The sequence below is a fragment of the Panthera uncia genome, assembly GCF_023721935.1.
Source record: "Panthera uncia isolate 11264 chromosome E2 unlocalized genomic scaffold, Puncia_PCG_1.0 HiC_scaffold_19, whole genome shotgun sequence".
In the NCBI taxonomy this organism is placed as follows: Eukaryota; Metazoa; Chordata; class Mammalia; order Carnivora; family Felidae; genus Panthera; species Panthera uncia.
Genome location: NW_026057588.1, coordinates 8,349,418 through 8,364,563, shown reverse-complemented (window position 1 = coordinate 8,364,563; position 15,146 = coordinate 8,349,418). Strand labels below are relative to the sequence as shown.

The following is a 15,146-nucleotide window of genomic DNA, read 5'->3' as shown; positions in this document are numbered from 1 at the left end:
AAATAGTTCCATCTGGGGAGAATTACTGTTTACATAACCCAAAGGGAAAAGAACGCAAGCAAAATTGAGAATTTTGCCTGAACTAATCCGTAGCTTAACACCCCAGAGCTATCGTCAGTGTCGAGGGGCAGGGGGCCCTGGGGAGAGGGCAGGGGTGGGGACAGAGGGGGAATCCTAGGGAGGGCACCAGGGGGAGGGGCATTGAGAGACAGATGAAACTCAGAGACAAAGGGACAGAGGCACAGACGGCCGAAGACAGACAGGAGGGGACACAAGTGTAAGGGAAGGGCCAGGTGCAGAGAAGGAGCCATGAGGAGAGAGGACCGGACACAAGGGGAGGCCAGAAGGCCCAGATGGAGAGCGGCTGGGCACCCAGATCCACAGGGAATGGAGGGGATAGAGTGCCGGGGAGCCTGGGGCCCGGGCAGACAGGCAGACAGACAGGCAGACCTTGAGGCTCGGAGACACCCAGGGAGCAGGAGGAGAGCAGAGAGCAGACAGCCTGGCTTGCCTGGCCCGTGGGGAGGGGGGGGGGGAGAGGGGGGGGGGGGAGGGGGCTGGGGGAGGGGCTCGGCAGGGGATCAGAAGCGGGAGGCCAGGCCCCCAGCCCACGAGGATCAGAGCAGAGGCCCTTTCCCACGTGGGGCCCTAACCTTGTTCTCCACACCCAGGGCACGGAGGGGGATTATCGCCAAACAACCCAGCGGCCTCCACTGCCACCCACCCCCAGCCTCTACCCTGCCTTAACCCTTTCCCACCCAGGTGCCAAGCCCAGAGAAGTATGCTGAGGAACCGGAGGGGGGACACCCGGGGACCTAGAAGCCTAGGTCACTCTGGAGCTGAAAAGCGGGGTTAAGAAAGCTGGTGCACGAGTCCCCCTTAGAATTCACGGTGGGAGAACGCTGTACTTGGATTTCTGAGGACTTTCTTATAATCTCAGCCCTCCCCACTCCCACCTGCCATCCTAGGCCTCAGGGTCTGGAGAGCAGAGCCCCCACATTGTCCGCCCCCCCTAAGGTCCCCAGATTAGAAAGGGGAACGGATGTGGGGGGTGGCAGGTGCTGAGGAAGCGGGCAGAGAGAGGGGCAGGACAGGGCAGGGCCAGATGCCCAGGCGTCCAAGGGGGCCCGAAGTCCAGACCCTGGGATGGCAAGAGCTGGGAAGGACTCGGGTGCTGAAATGCCCCCCTGGTTTCCCGCTCCAGGGCTGGCAGCCCCTAGTGAGGAACTTCCTCAGGTTTGGGGGGTCTTAGAGCCTTCCTGGGCCCCACTGTCCACGCCCCTAGCTTGCTCCCGGCCTGGGAGTCTGTGAGGCGTCTGGGGGTGCAGGTGGGGTCCCATCCTCCCCCAGCCTGCTTTCACAGCCCCGGGTGTCCCCACTGCAGTTGCCATGTGCAGAGACCACGTCCCCCTGCCCCAGATGACCGGCGTCACCCTCCGCCCTTCCCGAGGGGCCTGGCGCCATTTTGCTCACTGGCGGCAGCGGCATTTGCCCCGTCCGTTACCGCCAGCCTTGTTAAGGGCCTGGCCCCCACCTCCTACCTCTCCTTTCTGACCTGGGTGGCTCATGGGGTACCACTTTCTGGCCCCTAGCACCTTGGACGACCAGGCCGTGAGTCCCCCGGTGTTCCTGAGGGGTCCAGAAGCCAGCCCCTGGCCATCTGGGAACCCAGATGTCCAGCCTCCTGTCCCTACCAGTCTGGGAACTAGAACATACCTCCCGCGCCCCCCCCCCCCCCCCGCCATAAGGAGAAAAGCCTAGCTGTGTTCCACCGGACCCACAGTAGGCCCCCCGGGCTGGGCGGTGTGGGGGTCCGCCTGGAACCCAGGCTACTTTTCTCTGGCTTTTTTGCACACACCCTGCCCTTTGCCCCTGATGTTGGCCAAACCTGCACCCAAGAAGAGTGTCCTCTGCGGTGCGTTCCTCCCGTGCTCTCCCGTCCCGCGGGAGCTCGGCGGCGGCGTGGGCTCTCAGGAGTGAGTGCAGAGTGGCTGTCGCCAGGCCCCAGGCTAGTGGGGGTTCTGGGCGGGAGCTCAGAGCAGAGCCCGCAGAATCCAACACCACCACCGCTCCCCCCAACCTCCCCCCCCCAACCCCCGCCCCAATCCCCTTCGCCAACCGCAGCCACGCTCTCCCCACAGGGACCCCAGCCAGCCCGCCACCCAGGACTATGTGGAGCGCCAAGGACATCGCCCGAGGGGGGCAGCCCCGAGCAGGCTGGCCCAGGAGGCTCAAGGCAGGTAGGATGGGACAGCCGGCCAGGTGGGCCTTCCCGGGTCTCGGGTCCCCACCGCACTCACACTTAGACCCCTGCCCCAGGACTCCCAAGGGCAGGCAGTCCGCTGGGCTGAGCCCACCACGTGGTGGTGCAATCGATGGGGAAGGGAAGGGGCTGACCGGCCAGGCGGCTTCAGGGCGGCCCCTGGCCCACACTGAAGGGGGACCCCCAGCCAGAGTCTCCTCCCCTCTGGAACCTTCTGTCAGCTGTGGGTGAACTGAGGATGAAGGTCAGTCACTTTCAAACCTCAAAAATCGGTGCTTTGGGGGGGATCTGGACAGCCACCGGGAAACCCAAAGAATTGGGCCGCTTTCTGAGATGGTGGGTGGGGAAGGAGGAGAGGGGATAAGAGTCCCTCGACCTAGGACCTGGCGACCTGGCGTTGGAGGGAGGAAGCAGGGACCCCAGCTCAAAGCCGGAAAGGCCTTTCCTGCGAGGCCTCAACACTTCACTCACCGAAATTGTCATGCTGATGTGACTGCCAACCCGATGGGTTTTGACTAGAAAAATAAGGCTCTCCTTCACTTCCCGCTGAGAAAAGCTGGGGCGGGGGAGTCTCGAGAGGATAGGGCACAGCTATTTGCTGCCGCGCCCTTGAGTGCCTTCTTTTCGGCGCCGCGTGGACCCGACCCCGACAGGGATTTGGGGGTCCGCTGGCGGGACCCTGTCCTGGGGTCGGGAGAGCACAGCCAAGGGGGTGTGTGATTCTCGTTCCGGGTGGCCCTCACCCGCCAGCACGAGCCGGGAGCCAGGAGAAGGACATCGGATTTGAAATTAAGCCGGGAGGAGCAGTTAACCGCGAGAGAAGGAGATTGGGGGCAGAGACCCCCCTAGATCACAGGGCGCATACCGGTTCTGGGACGGCGGTGTGAGCGATCAGGGTAACATCACTGCACGAATCCATCCCGCAAGTGCGCCCCAGAGTCCCTCCTGTGTGCAGACACCCCGCTGAAGCTACCACCGAGAACTCCTACAAACCTCCCCGCCCTTGTCAGTCAGGCTTACAGTCCAGAGAGAAGAGCGATCGCTGCGGACAAGTAGTAAGTAATTCTGCTCCAGAGGATGGCGGAAGGTGGCGAGGAAGGTGGCGAGCGCTGCGGAACAAAAGCGAGCAGGGAGGTGGGGGTGGGGGGGGGGGGGGGGGGTCCGGAGGGGACATCCGGGCTGAGACCCGAAAGCGGTGGGGACACACCGCAAGCCACCCGAGCATCAGAGCATCATCGTAGGGGCCAGAGCGACGCGGGCAGAGGGCAAGCCAGTGCAAAAGGCTAGTTTGGCTGCCAGAGAAAATTCCAGGAAGTTTAGGTCGCATTTTACTTTCCTCCCCATCCGGGGACAAGAAGTTTCTTAAAGTAATGTGACCTGGAGGGAGGCTTTCTTCCTCGCTTTTGGTTTTCATAGTACTTACTTACTTATTTACCTATTTATTTATTTATTTATTTATTTAGGAGAAGGGGTTCCTCAAGTATTGGGCACTTTCATCCCCAGAGAGGAGGAAGCAGAACCTACCCCCCCCCCCCCAGCTCTGGGCTTGCTGAGATCTTTTGCCCCTACCTGGGCGGCCCAGACACGGCAGAGGCCCCACAAGGCAAGGCAGGTCACATTCCACGTCTGGCTGGACTGAGAGTGTGCGGCTGAGGGCTCTCCCTGAGGAATTCTCGAAAAATCCAGGACAGTGACTGACGGCACAGATTCCTGAGCCACACGGCCTGGGTTCAGATTCACGCTCTGCCTCTCTCCTAGCTGCATGACCTAAAGCAGGTTTCTTTTTCTTTTCTTTTTTTTTTTTTTTAATATTTATTTATTTATTTATTTAGAGAGAGTGTGTGTGTTTGGGGGGGGGAGGGACAGAGAGAGAGAGAGACAGAGAATCCCGTGCAGGCTCCCCACTGCCAGCGCGGAACCCGATGCGGGGCTCAAACCCACAAACCGTGAGATCCCGACCTGAGCCGAAACCAAGAGTCCTAGCCGCCCAGGCGCCCCTAAAGCAGGTTTCTCAACCTCCCTGTGCCCGGGTGCCCTCATCTGTTAAATGAGCATAACAGTGTGCCTTCCTCGCAGGAGATCAAGAGGATTAAATGAGTGAAGACAGGCTTTCGGTTTCCTCTCTGAAACTCTGAAACTCTTTAGACCAGACACGTTTCAGAACCTGTGTGTTGGCACCATAATGGGGTCCCTAGACTGTATGTTAGGTAGCTCCCCTGCGGGATCTGGGCAGCATCCCATAATCCAACTCTTTCTTTCTTTCTTTCTTTCTTTCTTTCTTTCTTTCTTTCTTTCAATGTGTATTGATTTTTGAGACAGACGGAGACAGTGAAAGCGGAGGAGGGGAAGAGAGAGGGAGACACAGAATTCGAAGCAGGCTTCGGGCCCTGAGCTGTCAGCGCAGAGCCCGACGCGGGACTCGAACTCACAAACCTGGAGATCGTGACCTGAGCCGAGGTCAGACGCTTAACCGACTGAGCCAACCAGCCACTCCTAACGTTACTGTTTCTGTAGCAAAGCGCACGGACATCACATTGAGCAAAGTCTACAAATAGCCGCGGGTCAGTTCAGGCCATGTTTTGTCCCCGGATGAGTTCAATTCGGGTGGGGGGTTGGCCACCCAACTGTAGGAAAGGGGCCAACAAGGAATTGCGGACTGAGATGGTAAGTCTCAGGGGCCAGTGCCTGGTGTGTGGCAGGAACCACAGAAGCAGCAGCCTTAATTCGCTGTTTTTCTGTGGCTTTCTAGTTGTTCAGGCTGAGAGAAAGCCAGGAGAGGGAGCTCTTGAGATTCCTGGAAGCGGGTGGCTGCAGGGCCGGCTGCCTGGTGTGCAGAGCCCAGTGGAACAGGGAAACGGGGGCCTTGTTCACATTTATTGATAATTTGTAGCTGGTGAGACCAGAGCACTAAACCAAGTGCAGCACCCCCCACCCCGGTTTGTTTTTTTTAAAACAAGTAAACTCCGCACCCAACACGGGGCTCACACTCACAACCCCGCGATGAAGAGTTGCACGCTGTACCAACTGAGCCAGCCAGGTGAAGCGCGGGGTCCTTTTGAGTGCAGGCCGTGGGCTGCTGCACGGGTCACACGCCTGGGTGGTGGGTACCTTTGTCCCGAGCGGCTCCCTCTTCCCCGGTAGCCCAGGCTCTAGTCCCGGCTCCGCTCACCCCCTCTGCCTTTGGGACCTGGCCAGCCCCACAAGCTGGCTAGAGCCTGAGACCTGAGTCCTCCGTGTAGGACCCCCCAGGCAGGCCCCGAGCTGGCAGCTGGTGTGATAAGGATTGGGACAGAGTTGTCAGGAGGCACGTGAGCAGAAGGGCTCCGCCTTTGGAAACCAGAGCAGTGGGCAGGGCACTTCTCGTACACCCCGGTGGAATGTGAGGTCACACCTAGCCTTACGGTGGAAGAGCCAGCTGACCTTGCTGGGGACCCACGCTGAACAAGCGATGTTTGAAGAGGGCCCAGGAGTGCTCAGATTTCCCACAGGGGTCAGATTAATAAAGTGAGGAGCCCCGGAATATGGGAGGAGGAGGAGAGCTGAGGCAAGGCCCACAGCACCCTGACGTTTGAGGGGAGCTGGCGGGGGGAGAGATGGGATGCCTGGAGCTGGGGAGGACAAAAGCCAGATGATGAAGAGTGGGGGGCCCCCCTCCCGCAATCCAGGGCTTCCTCCCACACGGGCCCATGAGACTCCTGAGCTGTGGCCGCTGGAATGGCCACAGGGAAACCGCAGATACAGAAGAGAACAGAAAGCGGGTCAGGACGCGCCGGACGCCGCTAGACAGGCTGGGATCAGTTGTGTGAGGAATGAACGATTCGAGGGTGAGTGAGACCCACGTGCGCCTGCCCGCCCGTCCTGACCGGGTCCTCCCTCCTCCCCGCAGCCATCGCGAGATCCTGGGCCACTTGCCCTTCCTTCTCCACCGTCTACTTCCTCTTCATCATCTTCGTGGCGTCTACTGTCTTCCACTGCCACTGGCGCCTGGCCGTGGTGCCCGGTCCCTGGGCCTACTCGGGCCGCGTCGTCCTGCTCCCCAGATCTCTGCCCTGGGGCGGCATGTTCACCATCAACGCCCAAGGGCGCCTGGGGAACCAGATGGGGGAGTACGCCACCCTGTACGCCCTGGCCAAGATGAACGGGCGGCCCGCCTTCATCCCGGCCGAGATGCACAGCGCGCTGGCGCCCATCTTCCGGATCAGCCTCCCCGTCCTGCACCACGCGGCGGCCGGCAGGATCCCCTGGCGGAACTACCCCCTGAACGACTGGATGGAGGACCGCCACCGCCACATCCCGGGGGGGAGTACGTGCGCCTCACCGGCTACCCCTGCTCCTGGACCTTCTACCACCACGTGCGCGACGAGATCCGGCGCGAGTTCACCCTGCACGACCACGTGCGGGCGGAGGCCCAGGCGTTTCTGCGGCGGCTGCGGGTGGGCGGGCGGCGGCCGGGCACCTTCGTGGGCGTCCACGTGCGCCGCGGCGACTACGTGCACGTCATGCCCCGCGTGTGGAAGGGCGTGGTCGCCGACCGCGGGTACCTGGAGCGGGCCCTGGGCTGGTTCCGGGCCCGCCACCGCGCCCCGGTCTTCGTGGTCGCCAGCAACGGCATGGCCTGGTGCCGCGAGAACATCGACGCCTCCCGCGGCGACGTCGTGTTGGCCGGCAATGGCCTTCAGGGCTCGCCGGCCAAGGATTTCGCGTTGCTCACGCAGTGCAACCACAGCGTCATCACCGTGGGCACGTTCGGGATCTGGGCCGCCTACCTGGCGGGCGGGGACACCATCTACCTGGCCAATTTCACCCTCCCGCACTCCCCCTTCCGCTGGATCTTTAAGCCCCAAGCCGCCTTCCTGCCGGAGTGGATGGGCATCGCTGCTGACCTTGGCCGGGCCAGAGAGAACAGCCCCTAGCCCGGCACGCGCCTCCCTGGCCCTCGGGCTGGCAGGCGGGCCCAGAATCAGGCACCCACGGCCTGCCTCCCGGCTGCTCTGCTTCTGAGCTGGGCGACCTCGACCAAGTGACTTAACCTGTCTGTGCCTTTGCGGGCCACGTGCAAGAACATAATACAGGACTTCCCTCAGCGGCTCCTCGCAAGAACCCAGCAAGTCCATTTAGTGCCTTGAAAGCACGCGGTGAGTGTTGGCGGCTAACGGGTGTGTGCGTGGCGTCCCCTGAACCGTTGTGCTGCTTTAAGACGGAAACATATTTTGAGCATAAGCCCAGACTATTTTGCCCCTGCCTCCTGAGAGGGTTTGGTTTGGTGAAGCCATTCCTGCCCTCAAGTCAAAGGCAGCTAAGAATTCGGGCTTTGGGTTTCCTGAGGCCTTATCGTGTAAGGATGTGAGGGAAGCCAGGATCTGAGAGGGTATATCTCAGGGAGACGCCCTCGGTGGAGCAGAGAAGTCCCCGGAAATGGGGGTGGACGTGGGGTGGGGGCCTCACAACGCTCCCAGGACTCAAAGCCACTCTGAGAAACCCCTGTGTGGACAAAAGTTGGATGAAATGATCGTAATACGGGTTTTCTGGTATTCAGCATGTTTAGAAGTGGTGTATCACTCCTTTCTGGATAGTAAAAAATAATTAATTTTAAAAAATCTTTTTTTTTCAAAGTTTATTGATTTTTTAAAACAAAAATTTTTAATGCTTATTTATTTTTGAAAGAGAGAGGGAGACGGGGCGCGAGCAGGGGAGGGGCAGAGAGAGAGGGAGACACGGAATCCGAAGCAGGCTGCAGGCTCCGAGCTGCCAGCACAGAGCCCGACGAGGGGCTCGAACCCACAAACCGTGAGACCATGACCTGAGCCAAAGTCGGACGCCCAACTGACAGGGCCACCCAGGCGCCCCTGAATCCCCATTTCTTGGCACGCTTCTGAGGTTGAACAAATTTGTTTTCACATATTAATCACATTGTATCTCCCCAGAGCCATTTTGACCCCAATTTACTTCCTTCAGTCCAGATGGAGGCATCATGGTCTGGGGCTCAGGGTCGGGGATACTAAAGAAAAGCCGAAGAAGGTTCCAGAGGAAGGGGAGGGGAGCCGGGAGGGAGGTTCTATGTGAGCCGTCTACTGCTGCTTAGCAAATTTACTCCAAAACATAGTGGCTTAAAATAACTACAGTAATTTATCACCTCGTACAGTGTGTGTGGGTCAGGAATTCTGGGGCCGTGTAGCTGGATGGTTCTGCCTGCCAGGTGTCGGCAAAGGCCAGTCATCTGAAGGTCCTCCTGGGGCCGGGGGGATCGGCTTCCACGGCTAGAAGTTTCCTGGGCTCTTGGCTCTCGGTCATATCCTCGAGATGTGGGCCTCTGTGGGGCTGCGTGAGCCTCAAGGCCGCTGGATTCCTCCCTAGAGAGAAATTCAAGAGACCAAGGTGGAAACTGCCATGCCTTCACAGCCCAGCCCGCCTGAGCCACACACGGCCCCTTCTGCCGTATTCCATCGATCACACAGCCCAGCCCTGGTGCACTGTGGGAGGGGACCGCAGCAGGTTAGGATCCCCCAGAGCAGGGGGATCACTGCAGGCAGCCAGTGCGGGGGGGGGGGGGGGGGGGGGTGACACTAGTTTTCTGGAGTCGTCATAACAAAGTACCACAAACGTCGTGGCTTAAACCACAGACACGGATTGTCCGATGGCTCTGGAGGCTGGAAGTCCGATCCACAAGGTCAGCTGGTTGGTTCCTTTTCTTTCTTTCTTTTTTTTTTTTTAATGTGTATTTATTATTGAGAGACAGAGACAGACTGTGAGCAGGGGAGGGGCAGAGAGAGAGGGAGACACAGAATCCGAAGCAGGCTCCGGGCTCTGAGCTGTCAGGGACCCCGAGATCATGACCTGAGTCGAAGTCGGACACTCAACCCACTGAGCCCCGCCGGCCGCCCCCTGGTTGGTTCCTTCTAAGGCCGTGAGGGAGGATGTGTTCCTGACTTGTACATGACCGTCTTCTCCCTGCCTTTTTGTCTCCCCTCTGTACAGGTCTGTGTCCAAATTTCCTCCTCTTCGTTAGGACACCAGTCATAAGGGATGATGCCCTCATTTTTGTAAATGTTCTTATTTACTTATTTATTTTTTGAGAGAGGGAGCGGGGGGAGGGGCAGAGAGAGGGGGACAGTGGATCCAAAGTGAGTTCCTCTGAGCCGACAGCAGCGAGCCCAATGTGGGGTTCGAACTCACAGACAGAGAGATCGAGACCTGAGCCAAAGCCAGACACTTAGGCCACGGAGCCATCCAGGCACCTCCCATGTCGTGTGTTTCTTCGGTTCTCTCAAGGCCGGTCCCTCCTCCTCAGGATCATGTACCGGAGTCTGGATCTTTTCCCAAATTGTCCCCTTTGGAGAGACTCAAGCCAGAAGGGTAGAGGCATCTCAGCCGTGACCTGTGGCCCGCTACCAACTGCGACAATTGCAAAGTACAGAAGTGAACGGAGGCCCTGTGTCCCCCTTCACTAGAATACGGCTGTGCCGGGGTCCTTCCTACCGCTCCTCCAAATCTCCTCTCCAACCTCCTCCGCCCTGCTGGCATCTGCTGAGGACGGGATGTTTGGGTCCCTCCCCAGTTCCTGTGTTGAAGCCCTAACCCCCTACCGTGCTCGTGTCAGGAGGCGGGGCCTCGGGGGGTGGGGGGGGCTGGCGGGGGGGGGGGGACAATTCGTTCATGAGCGAGGAGCCCTGGTGTAACAGGATCGATGCCCGTGTTGTTGTTTTAACGTCTATTTACTTTTGAGAGAGAGCAAGCGGGGGACGGGCAGAGAGAGCGAGAGAGGGAGACCGCAGACTTGAAGCTGGCTCTGCCCTGAGAGAGCCCCATGCAGGGCTGGAACTCATGACCTGAGCTGAAGTCGGACGCCTAACCGACCGAACCCCCGGGCGCGCCCCGGGATCGGTGCCCTGGTAAGAAAGAGACGCGAGAAAGATGATCTTGCTCGGCTCTCAGACTGCAAATCGGGAAGTGCGCTCTCACCAGGCACGGGGGCGGGGGCGGCAGGCGCCCTGACCTTCAGCCTTCAGGCGGCTTGCGTTGTTTCAGCCCCCAGTCCGGGGTTCTTTGCTGCCGCGGTCCCCACTGACTAATAAAGACCGTTTCCAGGGGCTCCCTCGCCCTGTGGCTCCGGTTGGCTTAGGCCAGTGGGATCACAGTCCAGAAATCAGGGGAGGAAGGAGAGCGAAGCCGGGGTATTTATTCTCCAGGCCCGTCCCTGCCGACCTGGGGTGGTAACTGTGCCCCATGTCGATGCCCCCGCCCCGGGAGCTGTAACATCTCTTTGTCGGTTTCCCTACATCCTCCCCTTGTAAACCGTCCTTGGAAACCCCTCTCCCGCTGCCCCCATGACTGTTCCCTCTGCGTTGGGACCCTGCGCGATGCCTCCAGAATTTTGCTAGCGCACAAAAGCACTCCCCACCCCCACGCGGCTCTGACACCGAAGTCACTCAGCTTAGTGGCACGATGACCTGTCCTCAGTCAGAATCAAGTTGGTTCTGAAGAAAATAATGAAAACGATGAAGAGAAAACAATGAAGTGATATTTCCCGCCGGCTTCACTTCGGGGACCCAGAGGAAAGCCACAGGCGGCCCGGCGCCCGCTTCCCACCTATCTCTTCTCTCGAACACCCTGGGGACGATGTTGGCACTGGGGGCAGATTCGGAGGATCCATCCTCCCAGCCACCCTCCCGCCTTATCTCCCGGGTCGGGTCGTGTCGTCTCTGCTGGGAAGGAGCCCTGCTGGGAGGCAGAACAGACGCTGCTCGCTTCCGGGGAGCTGGGTGGAGTGGCACAGCAAGACTCCAAGTTGCATCTGTTTCACCTAAATGCTAAGGGGACCCAGCTCTGTTCCCTTGTTTGGAAAAGGAAATAAATGACTTTTAGTTCATAAGGGCCAAAGCAGAAACTGGCGAGCTGTCAACCATAAGTGGCAGAAATTCAATCAACAAATATTTGCTGAGCTCCGCCCTGAGCTCAAAGACCTCCCACCTTGTCCCTCCCACAGGGGATGGGGGGAAGCCCAGGGCAGGAACCAGCAAGCCCAGTACCCCAAACAGCACGGAGCACGCAGTATGTGTTTGTTACGGGTCGAACTGTGTCCCCCAAAAGGGTGGGCGGAAAGCCTTCCTCCCAGGATCTCCGAATGTGCCCTTATTTGGACATTAGGATCTTTGCAGATAAATTAGTTAAGATGAGGTCACGCTGGGGTAGGGTGGGGGCCCTGCCTCCGACGTGGCAGGTGACACCGACACAGGAGGGGACAGCGCCATGTGATGACGGAGGCAGAGATCAGCTTCTAGCCCCTGACTGGGAGGGAACGATTTTCCATTGTTGAAAGGCACACAGTGTGCGGTTAACAGCACCCTTGGGAAACGGATACGGTGCTTCCGGTTTATTTATTGAATGGCTTGGACAAGCACGAGCCGGTGCCAGGCCCCTCACTGCGTGCACCAGCAGATTAGAGACACAGGCTGCCGTGGCCCAGGACCCGTGTTCTGGGTCAGATCACGGAACCCAGTGGCCATAAGGGGAGAGCACTGGGGGGTGAGTCAAGCAGGGTGTGACCTGGTTGAATGCGGGAAGCGGTAGAGGCTATACAGGCACACCACAGGGGGCGACCTAGCACCAACATCCCTGCTTGTCGTCTACTGTCCCCGAAACCCTCAGAGCCCAGAAAGCTGTCTTTCCAGAAGGAACTCAGGCTTATCAACCAGACGCCTATACCTGAGTTGAGCCAACCCAGCTGCGGGTCTGGGCGCCTTGGGTCACACGGCCAGGGGTTGAGCCCGACCAGAAATGGACTCCCGGGTGTCACCTTCCCCTCTGGCAGCCTGGGACTCAAATGCAAGGAGCCGGGGTGGGGGTGGGGGGTTGCAGACTAAGGTTCACTTCACAGCTCAGCTAATGCCCCTGAGATTCCCAGCCTTATGGCCCACAGGCTGGAGATCAGACCACTTTCTCATCGCCATCGAAAATAAAGCCTCTGTTCCCAACTTGGAACGTGTTACACGTAGCGACTCAGAGGGGACGCATAGCGCAGTGGTTAAGTGCACACGCTCTCGCTCTGGCCGCAGGCTGAGGAGGTCAGGCTCCTACACCCGCTGGCTGTGTGATCCTTGGCAAAGGACTTCACCTCTCTGAGGATTGAAACAGTACCTGGCCGAAGCACGGGTGGGGATGGGGGTGGGGGTGCCTGGAAGGCTCAGTCAGTTAAGTGTCTGACTCTTGATTTCGGCTCAGGTCATGATCTCCTAGTTCGTGGGTTCGAACCCCGCATCGGGCTCTGTGCTGACAGCATAGAGCCTGTTTGGGATTCTCTCTCCTCCCCATGCTCCTCTCTCCCTGCCTCCACCTCTCACAATACATAAATAAACTTGAAATATATATATTTATATATACTATATGTATATTTATAAAAAATATATGTAATATATATTATACGTATATTACATTTTATAAAATATCAAATAAATCAATAAAACCGTAGCGGGCCAATCAACCACATACTGTATGAAATGTCCAGAAAAGGCAACTCCACAGAGACAGAAAGCAGACTGGCCGTTGTCTGGGGCTGGGGGTTGAGAGGCAATGGTTAGTGAGCGCTAATGGGTGCAGGCTTCCTTTTGGGGGGGATGAATACGTTCTAGAATGATAGTGGGGACGTGTGCACGACTCTACAGCCACTCTGGTTTACAGATCCGTAAGGCCACCGAATACAAGCCACCGAAGTGCATACGTCAAGTGATTTGTCCGCTTTACATCTTATAGTTTGAGAATTAGAGCTCAACCAAACTGATTAAAAAATCAACCACACCCGGCCCAGCGACATGCGCAGTGACTGTTAGCTGTTACCACACGCAGGGGAAAGGGTGCCATCCCGGGGCGGGGTGGGGGTGGGGGGCTCCAGAGTAGGGACCCATGGATTTCCACTTTTGCACGAGGGTGTGTTTGTGGTGGTTAAAAGGAAGAGGAAGAAAGGGGCGCCTGGGTGGCTCAGGGGGTTAAGCGTCTGACATCCGCTCAGCTCATGAGTTCGAGCCCCACGTCGGGCTCTGTGCTGACAGCTCAGAGCCTGGAGCCTGTTTCAGATTCTGCGTCTCCCTCTCTCTCTGCCCCTCCCCTGCTCGTGCGCTCTCTCTCTCTCTCTCTCTCTCTCTCTCTCTCAAAAGTAAGTAAACATTAATCCAGGTGCCCCCTCCAATAAAAAAAAAAGAATAATAAAACATTAAAAAAATAAAAAATAAAATAAAAGGAGGAAGAGGAGGAAGAAGAAGAGGAGGAAAGAAAAAAGACAGCTTTGAGACCATCAGGGAAATTATAATTTGGATATTATGATATTCAGAAATGACTTCATTGTAGGGCTGGTAACAGCATGGTGTTTGTTCTACACTTAAATTTTTATTTAATTAATTAATTAAAAAAATTTGTTAATGTTTATTTATTTTTGAGAGAGAGAGACAGAGCGTGAGTGGGTTAGGGGCAGAGAGAGAGGGAGACACAGAATCGGAAGCAGGCTCCAGGCTCTGGGCCGTTAGCACAGAGCCCGAGGCAGGGCTCGAACTCAAGAACCGCGAGATCATGACCTGAGCCGAAGTCGGACGCTTAACCGACCGAGCCACCCAGGCGCCCCTCATTTTGAAGTATTCTTACCAGTCAGAGGAACACCCTGAAATGTTCAGGGATGGAATGAGAAGGCCCAGTTGAGCTACAGACCAAGGGAGGCTGGCAACACAAGTTGAAAACTGACTGCTGGGTGCTTGGGGCTTTGTTGTACTGGTCCGTCTGCTTTTGTGCATGTTGTTGAATTTCAATTCCATAACACATTTTGAAGAAATTCAACCAACGCCCCCTTTTATTTATTTTTTTAAGTAGGCTCCCCACCGACACAGGGCTTGAACTCACGACCCTGAGATCAGAGTCGGACGCTTAATGACTAAGCCACCCAGGTACCCCTACCAACACCTCTTTCTGTGCCCCGGGGAAAAGCTTAGGGGTGGCCTGGCCCTGGTTTCCACCCCACAGGGCTCCCAGTCTGATGGCAGAGGCCACAGGTAACCTTAATGGTGGGAGCCGCTCAGAGCCCTCCCGGGGAGGCTGCAAGAAGGTTTGAAATCACCCTTTAGCTTACACTGAGTGTCTCCTGACTGATGCAGAGCCCATGGATGGCGGGAGGTGGGGGGAGCTCCAGCGTTTCACCCTCCCCTCTGCAATCCCCATGCCCCTTTGTGTGTGGTCACCACAAGCGCCCCGTCCACAAATCCCACATGCAGCCCGGGGCCCCTCTAACCCCGCGGTTAATAACCGCAACACATCCCGGACTCAGATACTCATCAGCAAGCTGTTTACCTACATAGAGGTCTGGCACAATGTTCCAAAGTCACGGGGGTGCGGGAAAATTCTTGGCCAGGTAACGAAGATTCCTTCTCATTCTGGCATCCCCGGCCCCGGTCATGGAATGAGGTAGACGTACCCCCACCAACACTTTATCATACGCATAGAGGCTGGTGGGCAGTCGTCAGCTGCACCTACGTCTCATGGACATCATCCCAGGAGATGGAGGTCTGAAAACCCCTTCCTCCCTCCCTTCCTTCCTTCCTTCCTTCCTTCCTTCCTTCCTTCCTTCCACAAATGTGTATAGACACCTACTATCTTCCAGGAGACATTCTAGACAGTGGGGACCCACGAGGGAGCAAAACGGACATGGTTCCTGCTCTCAGGGAACTGTCACCTTAACGGGAGGTGTTTCAGTCAGCTAATGCTGCGTAACAAGCCGTCCCCCAAATGTAATGGCGTTAAGTGCCGAATTTATTATTTGTCACGATTGCGTGGATCGACTGGGTGTTTCGCCGCTCCGTGTGATGTCTGAGGTCTCTCATACGGCTGCGCTCAGCAGGGAACTTGGTTG

General features: G+C 57.6%; 1 protein-coding gene across 1 annotated transcript; it reads left to right on the top strand.

Moving 5' to 3' along the window:
• Nucleotides 1-6,094: 6,094 nt before the first annotated feature.
• LOC125915781 (galactoside alpha-(1,2)-fucosyltransferase 2-like) lies at nt 6,095-7,806 on the top strand. The gene is given in 2 exon segments (XM_049621786.1): nt 6,095-6,559; nt 6,562-7,806. Coding segments are annotated over 2 exon segments (852 nt in total). The 5' UTR covers nt 6,095-6,322; the 3' UTR covers nt 7,177-7,806.
• Nucleotides 7,807-15,146: the final 7,340 nt, after the last annotated feature.